Source organism: Netta rufina (genome assembly GCF_964035555.1).
Source record: "Netta rufina genome assembly, chromosome: 19".
Lineage (NCBI taxonomy): Eukaryota > Metazoa > Chordata > Aves > Anseriformes > Anatidae > Netta > Netta rufina.
The window spans coordinates 10,711,008-10,733,957 of NC_140143.1; the positions used below are offsets into that span (position 1 = coordinate 10,711,008).

General features: G+C 56.6%; 1 protein-coding gene across 1 annotated transcript in view; it reads right to left on the reverse strand.

Annotated features, from left to right (window-relative positions):
* The window catches only part of NTN1 (netrin 1), a gene marked incomplete at its 5' end in the record, with an annotated part of 81,810 nt that extends 59,499 nt beyond the window's left edge, over window positions 1-22,311 (reverse strand). The window contains one exon of the mRNA XM_084298374.1: window positions 21,288-22,311. Coding sequence (XP_084154500.1) covers window positions 21,288-22,311 — 1,024 coding nt within the window. The remainder of the gene's footprint in view (window positions 1-21,287) is intronic.
* Between the last annotated feature and the right edge of the window lie 639 nt (window positions 22,312-22,950).

The following is a 22,950-nucleotide window of genomic DNA, read 5'->3' on the forward strand; positions in this document are numbered from 1 at the left end:
TGGAGGAGCTGCGCTGCCCGGCCTGGCCATGCTGGAGGAGCGCTGCCGCCTGCCTTGGCCGTGCTGGGGGAACCTTGGCAGGCTCTGCGTGAAGGCCTCTGCCGGCCCGGCCGTGCCAGGAGGTCAGCGGTGCAGAGGAGGCGCCGCGGCGGTGTGGAGAGTAAAAGTTCAAAAATGACGCTGGAGGGGCCTGAGCTCTGACTAAGGCTTCCTCGGAAAATAAAACGGCTCTGTCGTGTCTCCCAGCCGGCTTGGAAGCCCCCGCGGGCTGCCTGGAGAGCTGTGCCCTTTGCGGTCTGCTCGCAGACCTTGCTCAGGCCTGGCACTGTTTAAAATTGGCCTGGGAGGTGGCGGAGCCTTCTCCAGGGCTCAGGTAGCTGCGTGCTGGCATTTTCCACTCGGGGCTCTGCCCTGCGGCTCCCACTGTGATCAATGGGGATGCTTCAATTAACTCTGGAGAAGAGACTGCCATCAGCCCTCCCGTCAGCTTGGAGCAAGCCCTCAGAAGCCCATAAATAAGTAATGGGATTTTTATATTATTTCATATCAAAGCTGGTAGGATTTTTAACTCATCGATGTCTAGTTCACCATGTCCTTCAAATGAATATTGCATATTGCATGGGTATTGAGCAATAACAACAAGGCTCACACCCCACACACATCCCTTGCACACCAGTCAGTCCTCCCACAGCTTCCCACTGTGAGACGCAGCTTCTGTGGGGGGAAGCTGCGGGTGACACCCGTGATGTGTCACCTGGCTTTGTCCAGGGATAAAGCACTGCCTGCAGGAAGCTTCAGCCCTGTACAGGGTTTAGGGATGCCTTTAGGAAAAAATCACTCTGAGGTAGCATCTGAGTGAATTTTGGCCCCTATTACATGTTCCTGGGGTTCAGGATGTACCAGCCCAAGCAGCTCTGGGTTCCAAGCTTTGGTTTGCTTGGAAGGATGCCGATGAGATTGCCTTCTCCTGTCCTGACCACCATTGCTTTCTTCCAACTCCAGTACAAACTTTTACCCTTTCTCATAAACAAACAATGCCAACCAAACCAACCTCACAAAACACAAACCAGTGTTTTCCTCTGTCCATTTCCAGACCAAGATATTTGATTCTTCTGTTACTGCTTCAGGGGGACTGCTTGAGCTCTAGGGTTGTCTTTACACATCTTGGTGTAGTAACACCAAGATACTGCTCTTGTGGCAAAAATTTCTGAACCAGCTACTGAAATGCAGAATCAGGGAGTGCACCACAGAATCTCACCCTTTCTATCCACAAGGGCCTTTTTCAGAAATTCACAGATTGTTAATGGACAAAGTGGACTCTGGGACTAAATCAAAGGGCAGAGACTCTCATGCCACAGTATCTACACCAACCCCCTACGGTCTAATGGAACCACAGCAAAACTTTCAGTCAAAACTATCTCCTGCCTCAGTTTAAATGCTTTGTATGAAGGAGAATCAACCTCAACACTAGAGTCACTTCTTACTATTTGCAAAGACTTTCCTGGTCACAATGACATATGGGAAAGGGCAGGGTCTGACACACATCCTTGAAGAGGTACCTCAAAAGGCATTGCTGAAGAAGACAATTTGGGGGCATTACAGGCACAATACACCATTACGTCACTCATCAATTATGTATCAAAGCCCAGCTGAAATGCAGCTTTCAGTATGAGACCTCAATGAAGTGATAATCCTCCCATGTCTTTGAAAAAGTTCTGCGCTGCATTTATCTCATTGAGAACTGGGAGTCTCCAGTAATTTTGCTTAATCTTCATACAAGGATTTGAATTTACAAGAGATTCAGTCTGGGTATCTGGCCAGAAAGGGAACCCTGGCATCGTTTGTGCCCTTCCATTCTGCACTGTTGAGACAATCTCTACAGCATCCCCTTGGTGTGGTAATTTCAATGCCCAAAAGGGTGTTGAATTTGGAGTTGTCCAAGAGGTTTCTGTTCTCCATCTCTCATTACTCCCTCCTGCAGAGTTGTGAATTGCTGTGAATTTTATTTTGTTTTGAAAGAGGGCAGTTCTTGACTCCTGTTTGCTTCAGCGTCCAGCTGCTTCTCTCATGGCTTACGACACATGACTTCTATGGGCTCGTGGCACCAGACACTGGACCTGCTGAAGCCTGGCCACACTTAGTTGTTGCAATCCCCAACCTGCCCCAAACCAGCCTTGAAAGGAGATACCCAGACTGGCGCAGGGGAAGGGGCAGGGTGGCCTCTCTCTGTGCACTCCCTGTTCCTGCTCTCCCAGTGTTTCTCCTCTAATAGGACATTGCACTTGAGGTTCTGCACTTCATCTCCTTCATAAAACTGATGCTAGGCAGAATACTTGGCTCAGCTTGAGCATGACCCATAGCTATAAATCTGCACTGCTCCCCCTACTTACACCCCCACGGAGATGCTGTCACTGCCCATTTTGAGTTGAAAAACCAAACATGACATTTCCCAGGTGCAGATGTGTTTGTCTCCCCTCCCTTCCAGACTTCCTTGGCTTCTCTTTCTTTTTAAAGAGAGAGATTTAACAGGCTCTCATCCTGGATGGAAATGGTGAGGCAATGGCCAGCCAGCCTGAGGAGTGGGGCTGGAGGTCTCGCCCTGCCCCAGGAGGACTCGAGAGGAAGCAAGTTGTCCCTGTCCCAGTGCCAAGCATGGCAGGGAGGTCGGGGAAGGTTTTCTGGTGCTCACTGGCTGTAAGAAGAGCTTCGGGAGCAGAGACATGGGTTGTGAGAGGGAGGGCAGGAGGACAGAAGATGAGACACGGTGCAAAGGTGATCTTGCGGCAAGACATCAGGATGAGTGTCAGTGCCTCTGCCCTTCCTGTGTGCACCCCATACAAGCAGTCTCTGCTGCACAGCACTGAGCTTAGTGGCCAGCAGTGCTCTTCAGGAAGGCCCATAGCATAAATGGGTCCTGGGGGACCTTAGAACCTTCTGATCTTAATGAACAGGTAGGCAAGGCACAGCACAACTTGGTTAACAGCCATGAAGGGAAGAAGGATTTCCAAGAAGGGAGTTTCATGGAGAAATTATGTTCTCTTGGTTTACTTCTGGAAGAATCTGCTTTTCCCACAGGACACATTGCCAAGAGATGATTGGGGCATTCAACCTGCTGCAGTGTTGAGCTTCTTCCCACTTCCATAGTTTGGACTGGAGACCTCAGAGGTCCTTCCCAACCAAAGTGTCCATGACTCTGCAACCACATCATGAGCACGGGGTGAGGAGCAAAGATGTCAGCAGTCATTTAAGGAAGGCTCACATGGAGCTGGTAGGCCTGGACAACACACCACTATGAGCTTTCCAGGAGAACATAAAGAGCCCGCAGCTGCAGCATGGGACTGCAGGCTGTTGGGTGTAGGCAGCATCTCCAAGCAGCCATGTCATGTAGTAATGTCCATCCAACACACTCTGGCTGGCCATGTGCCCTCCTGATCAGCTCATGGGGATAGCTGTGTTCCCAAGCCTTGCTCCCGCGGCAGCCCCGTGTGATTTTTACAGCTTACTGTCTGTTCAAGAGCCAGCCGCCCTTCTGTCTCTTAGTGCTGTGTGGAGGTGGGTCTTATTTCTGCAGCTGGTGCCAGAAGCCTCCTCTTCAGATTGCACAGTGATAAGAGGTGACTGGGGCTCTTTATGACATTGCTTAACGAGCTGATGACATTTTTACGAATGAAGAAAGCACCGAGATGATTACACTTGTTGATTCTTCAGAGATGTCAAGACTCTTTCCTGACCAACAAACCCTGTTCACATTCTTCTCATTAGATGCAATCTTTGCAGTGCACTTCCTCTTCCTGCCTCCAACAAATTGTCTTCTGCTGACCAGCCTGAAGCCAGAGGTGGGAATAAACTCCCCATCCTGCTGGGAGCCTTGGGCCTCTCTGGCGTTGGAGGGGACAGAGGTGTCCACGGCACTGCTGGTGCCATGGGATGGGCAAGCAGATCCGGGTACTGGCTGATCTTGTCTTCTGTTCTGGAGAGGGATGCAGTATGAGCTGTGCACAAAGGCACTGCTGAGTATGGCTCTGCAAGAGCCAGTCCTGCCTCCTGAGCGGATAACACGGCTTTGAAAGAGCAAGTTAAGTGTGCCAGGGTATATGAAGACTTTGTGAGGGGCTTTTCTAAAATCCCACACAAGAGGCTGTTAAGGAAACCTGGTAACCAGAGGATAAGAGGCACATTCCCATCTTAAAACCGGACTCGGTTAGCAGAGACAAAGAGTTCGAACCCTGGCATGCGGGGAGGTGAACAGTGCCTGGGGCACCGTCATAATTAAAAATAATAACAGTGAGCACTTTCAAAGCACTCGGTAAACATGATTAACTAATTAGTCAACTCTTTACTAATTAACCAGTCACAGGACTGGTGTCGCTCAATATGTTTAATGATCCGGAGAGAGGCTGAATAGCTCGGGGCAACGACTGCGGAGGCGCGGGAGCTGCGCAGGGGACTGGTGAGGAGGCTGCGATGAGCTCGGGACAGGAGGGGATGCTCAGAATGTGCTGAGGACAGGGCTGTCCTCCCCACCTCCCCATTGGGAAGGGGACTGGCTGTGTGTCTCCCCTGGATGCCCGTGGCTAATGTTTCTAGCTATTTAGGTGCATTGAGATGCAGACAGAAGATTTTTGATACAGACAGAGGTTTTTAGATATACCTGAAACCAGCCCAGTCTGAGATCTGGTGGAGCAAAGTGTGCATCCCCAAAATGCTGTGCACCCCAGCCTTTGGGTTAATACTAACCAGCAGAGAAACAGGGACAACAAGCCCCCTCCCTCTTCCCTGTCTGTAATACCAGTGCAGGCACAGGGAAAAGAAGAGAAGCAGGACCAGAGAGCCTCTCTGGTTGTCACTGAACTATCAATTTCTTGGTCCTCCTCCCCTTGTGCCTCAGTTTCCCTAGGGCAGGTGCTGCAGGTGTGGTGCAGAACAGATGTCACGCTCAGATATTCTAGAGTCTGTCTGCTTCTAAATTAGGGCTGCAACTGGAAATTCCCCAAAAGACATAGAGGGCTGGTTTTAGCCCCACTGCTTGCAATCACCTTACATCTTTCTTCCTCTGTACCATCCCCTGCTTCCTTCTGCCTGCAAGCACAAACCCCAGCGTTTTTTTTCTCAAAGGTGCTTCTGGTGGCCCCAGGCTGTCTCTGTGGCCAGTGACAGGTAGCACACCGGCAGGTAGCAGCAAACCAAGAACACACCTACAAGTACACACAACCAGGACGCAAAACCAAGGGAAAGCTGCTCTTGCTCCTAGCTGGCAGCTCCAGCACCTCCCAGGGCCCTGCAGGCACCTCTCCTCCCCTGCCATGTCCCTACCCGTCAATGTCACCTTTTGGGGCTGACTTAGGTATCACCTGGCTGTAATTTGGGCACATACTTTCCAGGAGGCTCACGTAATTGTACATGGCATTGCACAGCATCACAGGCTCATCCAGAACAGTTGGGTGCAGCTGTGCCCACAGCTGTTAATTCAACACCTAGTCTCACAGAGCGCCTTCATCTCACCACCAAAAGGACTTTTTATGGATGGGCTTTTCCATCAGCAAGTCCATCTGCTTTTTTCCATCAGCTTTTTTCCATCAGACATCCCCAGCAAGTCAGGGAAGGCACCGGGGCAGGACCTGGTGGTTCTGCAGGACAGGATGGCACAGGGGGCTCTGCACATGGTGGTGGAACATCCCACCATTCCTGGAGCTGCTGTGCCTGAAAAAAAAAATAATCCTTTCCACTTTCTCTTAGCTGGCTCCTGGGCTTTGAGAATGAAGTCCTGCCACTGGGCAAGTGGCTCCCTGCTGAATGACCGCCTCGCCACTGGGGTAGCCAAAGGGTTTGACAGCAAACACTTGATTCTGCAGTTACCAAGAGAGAAAGAAAGAAAATTCTCCCATGCAGAACAGTTTTCTGAGGTCAATAGAGAAAACCCTGTGGCCTGAATACCCAATCTGGGGAGGCCGGGGAGGCTGGCAGGAAGGCTCGGGGTCTGGGTGTCTGCGCTGTCACACTTGTAGCCAGGTTACCATGGCTCATCCGCAGTGCATCCACACCCTGGGGGGCTGCTTTGCGCCCGCATTCAGCGTTTCAGCGGCTCCGCTCCTCAGCATTGAGGAGAACAGTTGATTTGCAGAAGAAAAGCCAGTCCTTAGTGGTCCTGTCATGTCATCGCCCCGGGGGTTCACAAAGGACCGGGGGTACAGCCCAGAAGGGAGCTGCCCTGGGCATGGTGCCCACTCCCCTCCTGGGCTGGGACACCGCTGGGTCCCCGCATGTCCCACCGAGGGGACCTGAAACACGGCAGCAAGATGTGGCCACATTGCCTTCAATCCATGGGCTCCATGAGCATCACGCTGTGCACAGCAGCATTTTGGTTCCCCGGGCACAGGTAACACTGGGGACATGGTGCTTCCAGAGCCGTGAGGCAGGAGGGACACGGGCATCCTGATTTTGGGGGTTCCCTTCCTGAATGGAGCTGAGCCCCAGAGCAGGGTGCCCAGAGGGGATGTTTGGGCCACGGGCAGCACCCCATGGCTCTCTTGGGGCTCCCCCCACCGAGCTGGGACATTGTGGTGGCAGGGCTGCTGCTGGGGGAGGGGACCTGGGCGCCCACCCCCCTCCTCCCAGGGGAGGCAAGCGGAAAGAAAAGCTGCATTTCTTTAGAAAGCAAGGCCTGACTATGGGAAGGGTCCCCGTATCCATGCAGCTCTCCCGGCCTCCCGGTCCCCTTTTAGTAATCTCACTTCTGGGCCTGAATTCATTCAGACATTGTGGAGGATTAGCTGACCTTTCTTTCAGCGGTTGGTAAGCTGGCGATGTTAAAGCTTCCCAAAAATTAAGCTCTCAGGGGGCTGTCTCCGAGGAGGGAGCCTGCAGGGCTGCTCAGCCACAGCGGCTGCGTCCCTGGCAGGGACAGACCTCGGGCTGTCCTTCTGTCCCAAAACCAGAGGTTTAGGGAGGCTGGAAAAAGCTGTTGGAATGAGTGACACTGTCAGAGCTAGCGGGTGGCACGAGCTAGCAGGGGCAGGCTGCTTTGGCATAGCGAAGGAGCGTTCACTCTGAAACCTAACAACGACTGGTGGCTTGGCTAGCGTTTTGCTGCAGAAAGGCCTCAAGCTGGGTCTGAGCATGAGGATTTATGTTAAGCTCCCGAGCTCAGACGTGACGGAGTGACACACAAAGTGCTTCCCGCAGAGGGGGGAATGTGCACACGGCGGGGCCGCGCTCCCCTGGCCAAGAGAATCTGATGCTCGGAGCGGCTGCTTGCGAATTCACCAGCGCGAGCAAAGCTCGTGCGCAGCCAAGCCCAACCTTCTGCCCAAACCCGGACGGGGAGAACAAATTGCACAGAGGGAGAGCAGGGCTTCATCCAAAGCCTGTGGAAACCAATGATTGAACTAGTAATCATTTCTCCTCCTCCCACATGCTTTCTCTCTATCTAATTTGAACCAAGGCGTTTGGGATGCAGAAATAAACAAACAAACCCAAATGTCACAGCAGAAACCTCCAAGCCTGACTCAAGCAAAGCTGTTGCTGTTCCTCTGCTCCATCCAGCTAAGCTCAGTTATTTTACAGAAGCTGCAATGGGGTCGGGGCGGGGGGATGCCGTTGTTATCCATTTAAATTGCTCGTTTAAATGGGCAGCGGGCTTCTAACAGGGCTAATTTTATAGGCACCATAACCCGCCGCGAGAAGTTGCTTTTATGACTCTCAACTCCCCCTGTCTCAGGCAGGAACACGGCTGCGTCCCTCCCGTGGCACGGGGCCGCCGCTCGCGCACAGCCCACGGCGTCGCTAATTCAGAAAAATAAAACTGTCTTCTGAGATATAAATTAGATTATTGCTCGGGAGACGAGCCGCTCTGCTCACCCACGGGGCTGCCGCCGTCGGAGAGCATCTGTTGCAATTACAGGTTCCTCCAGCCCCGTGTGGGACAAATGACCTCCCGAATATTTCGGCGGCAGCTGGAGCTCACACAAGCCCTCCGTGTGCTGCGTGTGGCTGAGCAGCGAGTGCCTGCTCTGTGGCCAGCCCTGGGCTGGGGCCCCCTTGTCTGAGGATGCCGGGGGACCAGAGCCCCTCCGAGGGGAGCAGAGCCCGGGCTGGCACCTTGCAGCGGGCGCCGGAGGCTGAGCCTCTCCCTGTGGGTTTACACGGTGCAAAGTGCACCTCTGGCACTAGAGAAGTGATATTAATTGCCCGTGAGAGGAAGCGTATAATCAGCCTTCAATGCTGTATAATTACACAGAAATTACCAGAAGAAATTAATTCCAAAAGGTGAACATATGGGCTGCAACGCCGGCGCTGGGTTCTGCCTCTGGTTACTGCCACTCATAACTGAGGGCAGAATCTAGGCCAAAAGTGTGTTTTCTTGTTCATGATTTATTGTACCAAAATGTAGCTGGTAATGAAAACCGCGCTCCACTTAGCACACATGCGACTTCCAGCAGAAATGCCAGCAGGAACTCCTTTTCCTCCTCCCGTTGCAGCTGCCCGTGCAGCAAGGATCCCCGGGCTCTGTGCGCGGTGACACAGAGCTGTCCCCAAGCCCGGTGACCATGCCACCCGCACCCTGCTCTGCCCCCCCAGCCCCAGCCTCTTCTCCTGCCCCACCACAGCAGGGCTGAGCCCTCATGCCTCCTGGATTTGGGATTATTTCAGCGAGCAAATACAAATCCAGCTCCATGACCACCCCACTCCGCAGCACCCATGCAGGGTCCAGTCCAACCTCCATGGGTGCTGAGCACCCAGAGCTGACAGGAACCATGTGGCTGAGCACTTTGCTCCTTTCTGGTCCAATCTGCTGCTTCCCAGCCTTAAAAATGCCCTTTTTCTTTTTTTTTTTTTTCTTTTTCTTTTTTTTTTATTTTTTTTTTGTGCATGCAACTGCTGTGCACCAAGCAGTGGGACGCTGCTGAGCTGAGCAGGTGCAGAACGTCCTGGGGAGGCCCCGCAGTGCCAAAGGGACCCTGCAGCCCTCCCGACCCCCCCTTGCCGACATGGGGCAACCTGTGGGAAAGCGATGGGAGATGGCTGAGTGCCATGGCTGAGCCCCTCCGCTGCAAACAGGAATTCATTTGCATGCCAGCGCTGTAGCTGGGCGCTTTGCAACACGGTGGGAGCATATCAATGGGTCTGGGTCTTCCGTACCGCCGGCAGCGCGCTGCCCGTGGAGAACCCCCCCGGGAGTTAACACAGCGGGTGCCCAAATGAAACCCCGGCCCCCAGGGTGGCAAAAGGACAGCAGGCTGCAGCACGAGGAATTCAGGCATGCGGCACACCGCAGCCAGACAGGGCTGTGGCCTCTCCTCTGCTCTCGGAGCTCCCCGGTGGGTCCCAGGTGACCACGACCGAGGCCCCGCTCAGGTGTCACATCCCCGGTTTGTGTGGCCGGCCGGCACTTCCCACTTCTCTTTCAGTTCATGGACACCCACACATTTTCCAGGGACCCTGCAGGCACCTGGGGCTGTGGTACAGGGCAGCTTCCACTGCAGCCACCCCACAGACTCCTTCAAGGTAATCCGTGACCCTGAGAAATTAATTCTGTTAAGCAATTAACAGCAGCACATCTGAGCCCATGGGACCTGCTTAGTGCCCAGGACCTGAGCACAAACCACATCACCCCTGGTCAAAGCAAGCTAGCCCAATTATTGTCAATAAATACATTTATTCCAAACATATACCCACTTTGCATCTCTTTATATTACACAGCTGCTCTGAAGGGCTGCTGGAATAAAGGAAAAATAAAGTCTGCGAGCCTTCATGCCTCCCTGCTTCCCTTAGCAGGGCCGGCTGAATCGCCGTTGCTATTATTGGTGTTGTGATTGTTGTTGTTATTATTATTGTTATGATTATATGCATTTCATTCTCTTTTGGGTTATGAATAATTTATGACTCTGCCTCCAGCCCCTTTCAATGGATTCACTATCCAGGGAGACTTGCTGAATAATTTGGATCATTCGTTTTCAAGTGCATGGGCTGCCGACAAATTGTTCGCTTTTCATTCCTGGGGACATTCATTGGTCACCCAAACCAGGGGATTTCTTTGGTCACCCCGAGCACATGATGGGCCGTCTGGGGTTTTGTCGGGATGGGTTCTTTTTTATTGATTGGATGAAACTTGGTGAAGTGAAGAGTACCAAATAGCTCGTTTGGGAGGTTGGATTTCTGGAGAAATCAATTTGTCACATTTTTGTGACCATTTGGTGGCTTCACGGAGGCTTGTGAAAAGTAAATGTTATGGAGTAGATTAAGCACTGTTTAATGTCTTAAAGGCATTGCTATTTGCTGTTTGATTCGATCAAAACTGTGATACGGAGGATTGTTAAGCTTTTGCTTCCTTGTTGTTAACTAGAGAAATATTGAGATGTAAGACGTGGCTGCCTCCTTGCCTAAAATCACGGGAACGAGTGGATTTTTGAAAGGCTTGCATTTGAGCATATTTTGGCATTAACAATCATGTGAGTGTCGCATACCCCTGTAAATCAGGCTCTGACTGCTGGGGCTGGTTTTGGGACCCGGTGGCAGAGGCATGCCTGGGGTGCTGTGAGGACGAGCCCTGCTCCTCGCCCTGCTGCTGCAGCACGGGATGGAGACATCGCCGCCGGTACCCACAGCTTGTCTGGGCTGTCCCCACCTGGACATCCCACAGATTTTACCTCCAGCACCCAGAGCTCCACGAAAATCGTTAGGATACACCACGTGCAGCTGCAGAATGAGCTGACAGCAAAGCTGGGTTGGTCTGCAGACTTTTATCCCCATTCCTCTAGCCCAAATGATGTTCCATGCCCCCAAATGCCACGGCTTGAATCCAAGCCCAGGTTCACCTGGGAATTAGCAGCCTGTGGGTCACCGCCACGGCTCAGCCTGCGGCACAGGGTGACTGAGACCCCGCGGAGCATCCCACTGCCCACCCCACGATGGTGCAGGATAACCAAGTGGTGCTGGGGCCCCGAGCCGGGGGGGCTCATCGGCTCCCGGCCCTGCACCGCCCGCTGCCTGCTTAGCCCCGATTTACGAGCAGCGTGTGAAGGACAGACACTGGGCCGCTGGGCTGAACAATGCGGGAATATTAGCCGAGTTACAAAAACAAACAAACCAAACCCCTCCGGGAGCCCGTTTCATTTATCTTCTTTTGTCCGGTTTTGCTTCAGCGTGAAAGTCGCCCTTTCAAGTCCAGCAGTTGTGTTCCAGCCCCGGCGGGTAGCTGATCCAAAGCGTTACACTGCGAGCTTCCCAATGGCATGTTTGCACAGTTCAATTCATTTCTAAATATTCAGTGGAGTTTCCCTCCCTCCTACCCTCCCAGGACTTTTTGCCCAAGAGCCGAGGGTGTAAAGTACAGGGCCGGGGATACTGGTGCACAGAGCCTTTGTGTGCAAACACAAGCTGCTGTTTGTATTTGCCTTCACACTGTCAGAGCTCAATTGTGTGCAGAGCAATGCTGGCTACCAGTCTGCTTTCAATATCCGCTCGGCCATCCCCGCTGCCAGAGAGACGCTCCCCCTCCCCGTCCGCTTTGAAGCAAAGTGATTTAATTTCATGAGACTTTCGGTAATCACGTTACGATCTCCAACATTAACCAGAACTGACTCCCTATTGCAAAAGGGCGGGCGAACGACCGAGTAAACAGCCCGGCTGGGGACAGCCTGCGAGGAGGGGGGAAGGCAGAGCCCCCCTGGCTGCCCGCCTGGTCCCGCGCCGCGAGCAGCAGCCCCCGGCCAGCGCTGTGAGGGAGAAGCCAGCTGCAGCATCCCAACAGTGCTCTGCAGCCGCTCTCTTATTCCTCCTGCACCACCATGGCTGGTTTTCAGAATCAAAATATTTTCTCCCCTCTGTAACTCTCCAGAGCTGTCTTTTATCATCTTCTTCCCCATTTCAGTTACAGAAACCTCTGCCACACTCCAGGACTGGATTTGGTCCTGCGACAGGCTCCCTCTGGGTGAGGAACACCGTGGTGCCCAGTGCCCGGCAGAGCCAGGGCTCGAGGGATGGGGACAGGGGTCTGGGGCAGGTCTAGAATGAAGAAGAGGAGGCAGAGAGCTGGGAATGCTCTGGTCTGGCCTGCAGTGGTGCCTCTCCCGCAGCCCTTCCCTCACTGCATGCATGGTGAGAAGAGCATCTCCCGACCAACCCCAGATCATCCACTGGACCCCAAATGAAAGCAATTCTGGGGCTGCAAGAGCAAACCAAGGTGCTGCATGGGGCTGCTGGGCGATCCCTGTTGGGTGTAAAAAAAATCCCTTTTCCTCATCAAATGCATTGTCCATGCTCTCTGCATCTACTACAGCTCAGCTGCTGCAGACTGGACCCTCAATATCCAGATGGCTGACATTAAGGGACATTAATTTGCCCCGTGGAGCTGCCATGAAAATAAAGTCATACTCAGTTAAAACGAAGTGGGGATCTTGACGATTCATGCAGCGCTGCAGAACGCAGCCTGGTAGGGATCTGGTTGATGGATGGCTCAGAAATAGTAGAGGGAAGATGTCACAGGATCCTCATCCATCTTTCCATCCCAATCCATGAACTTGGCATACAAGGGCAGGTGTAAAACCAGTGACGGTGTCAGAGTGGCTGGGCAGAGCCCAGCACACAGCCCGGGGAGCAGCTCTCCTCCTCTGCTGCTCCCTCTCTGATTCCCACCTGGAAGCGCTGTCAGAGATAGGAGAGCCCTCTTTTTGCTCCATCCCACACCATTATTTAACCCATCCCAATAGTTCCCCACAGCAGGTCAAAAAGGATGAATGTGCTATGAAACAGACCTGGCTGCTCACAGCCTGCCTTGGTGCCCAGCTGCTCCTCACATCATTTGGGCCCTTTCCAGGTGAAACTGGGGGTGTTGGGTGTGGGCTGCTGGGTGTCCTTCACCCTCTCCCCCGATGGGTGAGATGCAGCAGCTGTGCCCCTCAAGCAGGGAAAATATTTGTCTCCAAGACACCCTGAGGCTGCTTGCCCCAGCAATCCCTCTTGTGCTGACATTCCTGTGTGCTGGCTGCACAACCTCCTGCTCACTGCTCATTTTTGGCCCAGGACAGCAAAGATCATCTGGGCTCATCCTTTGTGCATCACACCAGCTGCTGAGGAATGGGGCTGGGGCTGGTCTGCCCTGTGCTGGGCTCTCCAGGTGTGCCACAACCTGGTGCCAATGACCATTGGGCGAAGCAAAAGGTCTCTTCCAGCCCTTAGCCTACTGCGAAATACTTTAGGATAAACCTGTACAAGATGAGGGTAAAACTGTTTTGTTTGTTTGTTTGTTTTTTTAATCCCAGCCTATCCATGTGGGAGACACAGATATAAATTTCAACCCTCTCATCATTTACAAGATGTTTTGAAAAAGTTTGAAACTAAAACACCCAGCTGTATCCTCCTCGCTTTCAGAGCTGTGTGTGGGACATGGAGCCGGGCTCCTTCCCTACCCGCTGCTTTCCTGCTCGCTGTGCTCCCAGTGATGTAGCTCCTGGGCAGAGGGAAGGCCACTTTGCAAAGGAAGGGCACACTGTGCACAGCACCAGTTTTGTGCTAGCTTTGTGCCTTCGATGCAATGGGATTGCCTTTGCCAGTGAGAACCTCGGGTGCTCAGCACCATCCCTGGGATGGAGGGGATGGAGCAATCTCTCTGGCTGTATCACACCATTCATTCTTAAAATCTGGGCACCGCTAACATCAATCCCCAAATCCATTTCCCAGCTGAACTGTATGCTTCTTCCATCCCCAAGTCATGCCAACAAGGGTGCCTGTGCTGTCCCACATTTCTTTGGTAACTATCCCCCAAAAAAGCGACATTTTTCCTCCCCTTGCTCACCCCCTGCATTCTGATGGGCACAGCACAAACTCCAAGCTCAGCACAGACCACGAGCTGCAGGAGCCGGAGCCGAGGCGTGCTGAGCCCCGTCGTGTGCTGATCCCTGCTGCAAATGCACTGCTGAGTGCCCGCTCCGTTCCCGGCTGCTCAGCTTGAGTAGGAAAAGCCTCCCTGTCTAGTTATCAGTCCCCAGGGCATCCTAATCCTCCTATAAATGAAAGCTGTTATACTGATATCTTTTTAAAAGCCTGCATGTCACTTCCCCATCAGGGGATTTTTTTTGGAGTGCATTCACAGGGGTGAAGCACTGTCACCAGCAGAGCCTGGTTTGCACCAGGTGAGGATCTGACCCCATTTCCTTACACGCTGCATGTGGGCACCTGGTTTTAGGCTGAGCCCAGGCTGAGCACCGGGGCCGCGAGCTGCCCGGCTCCACGAGGCAGCGGAGAGCTGGCAGCAGCGCTCGGGGAGGGGAGGTCGGGTTGTGCAAAGGAAATGTCACCCGCTGATTGCAGCGGCTAAGGCCAAACGGCAGCCACCACTGCGGAGACACCCTGGGGACGGAGCAGATGTGGCTGGCTGAGTGTCCCCGAGTGTCCCTGGCTGCTCCTCACACCTCATCTGCAATGGGAAGCCCGTCTGAAGCTGCACTGCGCTGCCTTGGCTGCGTCCCTGCCACACAGGGGGAGGTGGGCAGTGCAGCAGAAAGCCCCTGGCAGCAGAGCTGGGCTCATTTTGGGGGTGTTCTCAGTGGCATTGCTCCCCTCAAACACGTCCCCAGACCCAGCAAGGTCCCTGCGATCAGGAGGGTGAGGACTGCCTGGGGCCGGGATCTGCCTCCATCAAAGCTGCTAATTGTCCCTGCCGAGCCCTTTCCCTGTGTCCAAACCACCCGTATGGGCTGATCGCAGCTGCAAACCCTCTCTCATCCCTGCTGCTGCCTGAAAATTTGGGAGATGTTGCCTGGTGCAATTAGGACGATGCCTCAGATAAATGGTGTGCATGGGGAAGAGTCCGAGGTCTGCAATCTCTCCGTGTGGCTAGGGCTCAGCCCCGTAGGGACAAGGGCTGCTGAGTCCTGTGCTGCAGGCAGACCCATCAGTGATTTCTAGAGAGGGCTGACCGTGGTATTTGGTGGGTCCTGAGGTTGTCTTGGGTTTATTTCTGCCATCTGACAGCAACACAGGGCTAAATATTCGGTGCAGCCCTCTGCAGCGCTCTGAAGGTATCCAGCTGGCCTCCAGTCCTCAACAACTCCTTCACCCTGTGTGTCCTGCAGGCAAAGCTGGCTGGGAAAGAAACTCATCACAGCACCCCAAATCCTCCCAAAGGTCCCCAGGAAAGCCCCTCCACTTGCACAGCTCCACCCCAACACAAATTACCCCTTAAAAATCATGAGAGCTTCCAGAAACACAGCACCAAAAGCCGGGTTTGTCCCTAGGAAAAGGAGGGCAGCAGCCCCTCACAGCCAGAAATCCCATCCCCGGGGTGAAGGGGACATACATTTGGAATAGAAAGAAGGGCTCTCACGTCCCAGCTGCCCCACGTCCCAGCCCAGGTACGAAGGCATGAATGCCGAGGGAGATTTTCCAAGCAAAGCCCTGCAGGCAGCGGCCACTCGCGAGCCGAGCCCTCGTGTGCTTTTTGCTCCGTCCTGGGCAGGAGCACGTCCCCCGGGCGGTCACAGAGAGTTTGCCGAGGCGAGGACAGCGCTGGCTGAATAAGGATGACATGCTTTGGCCCAGAAAGAGGAGGGCAGAGATTAGCCGTGGACAAGCTCAAGGGAAGGCAAGTGTCCAACCCCGAGTGCCAAGCCTGGTTTTGTTTTAGCCTTAACTGCGCTTTTTTGTTTGTTTGTTTGTTGGTGTAAAAACCTTTCTGTTGGAAATCAGTTTAACTTTAAGCTTCCTGAGAATAAAAGCCTGTGAGAAAGCTCTGCCCATGCAAGGCCCGCTTGGGAGGCTACAATGGGAGTCTCAGCAGCTTACGGGCCCATATTTCTATGGCTACAGCACCCATCTGCTCAGCAATACCGTGTTACCCGCATCTCGTCCAGTTCCCCATGCAGAACAACCCGCTGGGAGCAGAACCAGGACTGGGGGGCAGCGGATCCGCTGCTCCATGGACAGCACACGGCCGTGTGAGGGGTGCAGCCTGGGCAGGTGTTGGTCCAGCTGCTGGGGAAGGTGCCAGAGCCGTGGGCTTTGCCTGGGCACCAGGATGCTGTGCTGCTGCTGCTGAACACCTTTCCTGTGCCAAGAGCAAAGCTGTCTGCACAGCCCCATTTTAGTCTCTATATAAGAGGAAACTGAGGCAGGGGGGACAAGACAAGCCCGAATATAAGAAACGATGACCATCCCACATATCTTCCATGGGTACTGGGTGGTATGGGCACCCAGCAGCTCCAAAATCCACCAGTCAGCCTCGCCTGGCTGCCTCAAGCTGGGCACATTGTCGGGCTGTGCTGTCCCAGCTGGGTGCAGGGGATGACACGGGCACCCTGGGGACCCTGCATGGGCACCCTGGGGATCCTCTGTGGGGACACTGGGGATCCTGCAGGGGCACCTTGGAAATCCTGCTCAGAGCCTTTTTGTTCAAATAGGAAAAGTCGCTGCTTTACAAGGAGAGAAGGGATGCTCGCAACCTTCCCTCTGGAAGAGCCACAGCCATACATGGGGTAAATGCTGGGGCAGCTCTGCCCAACTCACGGGGCACTTACAGAGCTGCCTCCCAAGCTGGTCTCTGCCAGCCACACTGCTCCTGCCCCAGCTCCTCACCTCGAGACCGCTCACAAAGCCCTGAGCCCCCACAGGAGGGAAGAAGGTGGCAGAAGGACATCTCCCACCAGCCCAGCCCTGCCCGCCCGGTGGGTCTAAGCCACCATGAGCCCTGATGATTAAGGTGGGCTAAAGAAAAAGGATCACCAAAGTTTCATAAGGGACACCAGGAATGCCCTGAGAGGAAATCCTACAGTCCCTAGATCCCTCTGCAGGACCGGAGCGAGAAGAGCACGCTGCTGCGGTGCGGCTGGGGCAGCACGCTGCGGACACGGGAGGATTTGATTTCCCTGGTTGTGATGAGGATGGAGGGGAGCCTAACAGCTGCTATAGTCAGCACTGCCCGGCAAATATCTCCCTGAACTGCCACGGAGACGATAAAGGTCCAGCCCCAGGTTTGTCTGGGAGGAAGTTTTTCATTGAGAATGTCTGGCAGCCTGGTCTCTAGTAATTCCTGGACCCCTCCACCTCGGAGATGAAGTTTCCTCTCAGCTGGAGGAGAGGCTGGCTCACAAATTGCTCTGACAAGAGACGTATCACAGCCTGGGAACCCCACCGCAGCGCTCGCCGCGGAGCAGAGCCTGTCTAACACCAGGCTTTGCACGCGTCTTGTGCCAAATCCCCTATCTGAAAACACAATATGTTTCCTTTTTCTCACTGCAATCGCACTTGTTATTGTTAAACGCTCTCTAGGCATAACAGAAGGCCAAAATCCGAGAGGCGCCCGGCACCTGCAAATGCCACTGACGTCAGAGAAATGTGCAGGTGCCGGGCGCATCTCCTGTCCCTGCGGGGAAATGCTGCGGAGCGCCTGAGGCGGCACTGGGAACCGCGTCTGGAGGCTGTTCCCAAAGTGCCTGCAGCCTGCACTTGTCTGGCAGAGCTTTCTCCGACCAAGGCAAATGCAGTGGTATTTATGCAAGGGAAAGTGAGATTTCAAAAGTGTTTCATGGCTTTTTTGTCCACATTCATTTCCAGCGCTCAGAATAACACCGCGGTCCATGAGAAAACGTGGGGTGGTGTTGACCGAATTTACTGATGTTGCTAAACCTGGTTGGAGCTGGGTCCCTGGCTGTTTTCGTGCATCCACACAAGCTCACCAGCAGTAGAGCTCTGAAGGCGTTTCAGTTCAGCCTTTTCCAGCTGTGTTCTCCTCTCACGGGGGAGCTGGAAGCTTCATCAGGACAACATGGGTTGGACAAAAAGCGGGGCTTGGGCTGGCCGGACTCTGAGCTGGCCCGACGGTGCTGAGCACTGCTGGGGAGATGGAGGATGGAGAGCAGACCTCCCTGACTGGCTGAGTGATTGCAACAGCTTCCCTCCAAGCTGTGTCCTCCCTGGAGCATGTTAGCTCCCAGGCGCCTGGCCAAAGCCAGACTGTAAGGCCAAGCTCTACGTGGAGGAGTTATTTGCCAGGTAAAGTCAATGGGAACCTGAACCAGAGGGAAGTTCTGCTGGCTGAGCCCCTTCTGCTGGAGCAGGCCCCCGGAGAACATCTCCTGGGGCCGTGTCCTGTCCTCTCCCTGCATGGTGCCTGGGCTCTTGCAGGCAGCAAGAATTGATAAAGAAAAATTAGATCTGGCTGGTGAAAAACATTCCCGTGGGAAATTTTGACTTTTTGTCAGAAACTCCAGCGCGTTTCTTTTTCAGCCCCAAATAAGCATGAATAGGAACAAAGATTCGGTTTTGGCAGGGGGAATGGGCTTACCAAAGAAAACACCCAAATTTTCAGGCAGAGCAGACACATTCTGTCATTTTTCTCTTTGGTTGAAAACCCAACTTTCCCGAAAAAGAGCAAATTCAATGAAAAAGTCAGAACTGCTTCTCACACCTCTGGCTGGTGCAAATTCAGTAGATTTGGCTAATTCGCCTGCCCCCATACCACTGCTGCTCATTCACCTCTTTCTCAACCTCTTCAAGAGGTTGAAGATCCCTCCGGAGTGTGGCCAATGGCATCACCACCACCATCATCCGCAGACTTCCTCACCGCCTGTCCCCGGCCTCTGCCCGGTGAAGGCTGGCACCCGCAGCCTCTGAGTGAGCGCAGAGGCTGACTTTATCTCTGGGTTTGGGAGAGAAATCAGGGTGGGCTGATGGTCATGAGCAAGTGGGTGGGAGCTGAATGGGGTTATTGTGATCTTTATCTAGGGGGATTATTCTGGGCCGTGTGGGCTTGGCAGGCCAATGCAGTTGTTTGGCCGTGGTTGGTGTTGCAGACTGATAGGTATGGCCCCAGGGAATCTGCAGGAAAAACAGACTCAGGAAAATTGTTTTACAGTAGCTTTACCGTTGCAAAACATTCATTTCCCAGCAAACTCTGAGGAAGAGGAAAAAGCCTCGGAGATTTTCGTTTGCAGAAGTCTGACACAGCTAGAACTGTGCATGGTCTGAAATGCAGAGCCTGGCACGAAGACACACACTTTACTGGAAACCGTGAAGTTTATTGGAAGTAAATTGGAAGTAAGAAAGATGGTAGGCACACAGGGCCAGCACGATGACTGAACAGTAGCTTTTACAGGGGCAGTTCAGGGCGCTGCAGAGCAGACAAGGATCTGACAGTGACCTGGGGCACCCCGAATTTTATGGCACTACTGATGGAGAGAACTTTCTGCGAGCAGGGAACCTGTCCCGGGCTGCGAGATGGGGCAGAAGCCTGGGGGAAGCTGAGCCCCTCCAGCTCCTGGCAGGGATGCTCACCCCGGGGTGCCGCTGGGATCTGTCCCTGCCCGGTGGCCGGGGCGCGGAGCCCCTTCCACAGGCGCAAAGCACTGTTCACAGAGGAACCCCGCAGGGACAGAAGGAAAACCGGAGATAAATCACGGCTCGGCGCTGTTCGCACGTCCGAGCCGCTCTCCCCGCCCGCCTCCCCCCGGGGCCCGGCCTCTCCCCACCGCCGCCGCTCCGGAGCCGCCCCGACGTGAGCCGCAGCCCGGCGGAGAGCGGAGGCTCGGCCCGGCCCGGCCCCTCGTCTCCCCCCCGGGGCTGAGCAGCGCCGCAGCACCGGGGGCACAGCCGGCACCCCCTGGGCTCCCCCGGATTCCCCTTTCCCTGCACCTTCCCGGCAGCGGCACGTGGAGCTCCCCACGGCCGCCCCCGGCGGGTCCCGGTGCCCCCGGCCCCCGCAGCCCCCTGCCCGAGCCCGGTAACCCGCGGCCGCAGCCCGGCTTGGCCGTGCCTCGGTGCTGAAGGCGCCGGCGAAGAAATTGTTCTCTCTGCAAGGGACACATCTGAATATGATTTGGGAAGAAAAAAAAAAAAAAAAAAAAGGAAAGAAAGCAGAAAAAAAAAAAAAGCCAAAGCCCAACCCGGCCGCTCGTTGTTGATTTTTTTTTTTTTCCTATCGTCGGAGCTGCAAATGTTTTGGAAGACGGGGCCGAGTTTTCCGTGTAAACAAGGAGGCTGCGGGCGGCGGAGTGCCGGAGACGCGCTCCGGCGCGGCGGGGCGAGCCCTGCCGAGCCGAGCCGAGCGGAGCGGAGCAGAACCGAGCCGAGCCGAGCCGAGCCCAGACTCCGGGCTAGCTCACCCCGAGACCCCCGTCCCACGCAGGACCTGGCACGGCTCCGTAAACCGGACTGAGAAGGGGACCGGCAGCGCAAGGGCAGGAGTCGGCGGGGTGCACGGGGCTGCAGGGGAACTGCCCCCAAAAACCTCACCCTGTGCCCGTCTCCCCCTCGGGTTAGCCCCGGAGCTGGGGCTCGCTTTCAGCCCGGACGGCACGGGTTTCTTGCCAGGCACGGAGCGAACCGGCCCGTCCCGGAGCGCTGCTGCCGCTGCCGTTTGCTCTCGGGACCCGTTCCCGTTCCCGTTCCCGTTTCCGTCCCCGTCCCCGACACCTCCCGCTGCCCGCCCGGGGCCGCCCCCACCTCAGGGCAGGACGGGGACCGGGACTTCGCCGAGCTGCCCCGCGCCCGGCCGCCTTCTCTCCCTGTCCAGGACCGGAGCCGTTCCCGGCCCCGGCCGGGGCTCCCTGCGAGCGCCGACCCCCGGCACGGATACCCAGACCCCAGCCCAGGACAGGGGACCCTGCCCCGCCCGCGCCTCTCCGAGCAGCGTCGCGCACGACCGGGGTTTTGCCATTTTGCTCCGTGTCCCCTCTCCCCGCGCTGATTTCCACCGTGTCCCCTGTCCTGTCCTTCCGAGCCGCCCGCGGTCCCTGCTCAGTTCTCCAGCGTCCCTCGGTGCTCCCGACCCTCCGGGTGCCTCCGCGTCCCGGGCCTCCCGCACTCCCTGCCCTGCACTCTCGGGTCGTTCGGCGCTCCGTGTCCCTGTCGCAGACCCCTCGCCGTCCCCTGCCCCGGGTCCCCCGGGGTCCCCGCTCTGCGCCTCGGGGTCTCCCGGGCACCTCACCGATGCGCTCCCGGCCGCTGCTGTGTCCCCTGCCTTGCGCTCCCGGGTGCCTCAGTATCCCCTGCTCCGCGTTTCTGTGTCTCTGGGAGTCCCCCGGGTGTCCCCTCCTTTGCCCTGCATTTCCGGCTACTCCCGTGTCCTCTCCGCGTCCCGCTCCCCGTGTCCCCGCGTGTCCCCGCGCCGCTCCCCGTGTCCCGGGATGGCCCCGGCTGCCCCCGCGCCTTTCGCTCCCTGTTCCCTCAGGTCCCCGCCGCGGGTTTGGGTGCCCGTGGCTGTCCCCTCCCTCGCCGTGCCCTTTCGGGGGGACCCCAGCGCCCTCTCCCCGGGTCCCGGCGGTGCCCACGCCGTGCGCTCCCACGCGGGGACTCACCCACGCACTCGTTGGCCTCCCGGGCCGTGGCTCTCTGCCAGGGCCGGTCGTAGTGGAAGGGCTTGCAGCGGTCGCACTCGGGGCCGGCCGTGTTGTGCTTGCAGTCGCACACCAGGTTGTCGTCGCGGTCGCGCACGCAGCGGGACGCGTGGCCGTTGCACTTGCAGCGCCCGCCGACCTGCAGGTCGGACACGGCGTAGAAGTAGGAGTCGCGGGCGAGCTCGGAGTCGTCCTCGTTCTCGTCGCCGAAGGTGTGGAGGCGGCTGAAGGTCACCTTGATGTCGGTGGCCGTCACCCAGTCCTGCAGCACGGGCGAGTTGTCGAAGTCGTGGGCCGTGGGGCGGCCGTCCAGGGTGCTGAAGGCGATGAGGCCGCCGGAGAGGGGCCGCACGTCGGTGTGCGAGTCGGTGCAGATGGCCTCCTGCTCGTTCTGCTTGGTGATGGTGGCGCGGCTGGGCTTGTTGTACATCTTGCGGCACTGCGTGGAGTAGAACTGGAAGGGCACCCAGGTCTTGCCGTAGTCCATGGACTTGTAGATGGCCATGGACTCGGGGCGCGGCGAGCAGAACTGCAGGCTCACGTAGGTCACCTCGAACTTCTTGCCGAGGGAGAGGGTGAGGGTGACGTTGTGCGGGTACTGCACGTAGCTGTCGGACTGCCAGCACGTCAGGTTGTGCGGGTTGTTGAGGTCGGTGAGGAAGGAGGGCGGGTGGGCGCGCTTGGGGTCGGAGGCGTTGCAGAGGTGGCAGGAGCGGACCTGCTCCTCGCCCTTCTCCGTGACCACGCAGTACCGCGACGGCGGCTTCCCGCAGGTGCTCGACACCTTCACCTCCTTGCCGAAGGCCGAGTTGACGAAGTCGGGGATGCAGCGGCGGGGCAGCCCGTGCTCGTCGTAGCAGGGGTCGGGCTGCGCCGTCTGCACGGCGAACATGCTCAGCCCGTGGTAGCCACCGCGCAGCGGCTGCGCCAGCCACGCCGCGGCCAGCAGCAGGGCGAGCGGCGCCTCCGCGCCCCTCCGCGGCATCCTGCGGCCGCCGACCTGCGCGCAGCAGCAGCGAGGGACCCGCCGGGCACCCGCGGGGCCGCGCCGGGCTCTTGCGCGCAGCTCCGCGGGGCGACGCGGCCGAGGGCGGCGGGACGCGGGGGGCGGCTCACGGAGCCCGGAGCATCGCCCGCCCCGCGGCCAGCCCCGCGGAGGAAAGGGGGACGGCGGCGGCGGCGGCACCACAAAAGTGCCGCTGGCGGCGGGGCTGGGTCCCGCCTGCCTCCCGCCCCGGCTCTCGCACGGAGAATGACTGGCGGTCCCAGCCCCCGCCGCGTTTGAGGTCATGCTAAAGGAGTGACATTGCGCTCAAGGAACAGAACAACGACATCCACTGGCGGCTCAGCCAGAGACACGCACAGGCGTCGGGGGGGGGGAGAGGGGGGAAGGATGGGAGCGGTCCCGCCGAGCCCGCGGTGTGTGTGGGGGTCCCGCCCCGACTTTTCGGTCATGGGCCCCCCGAGAAGCCGGGGAAGGGCCCGGCTCTGGCCGCCCCCTCCCACCGCCGCGCCGGGGGACCCCCGCCCTGGGTTCCTCCTGGCCGCCGCCGTGCCCCGACGGGGCCGGGAGAGCGCAAAGCCGCCGAGGCTCCGTGCGCACCGGGCGGGGAGAGCCCGCGGG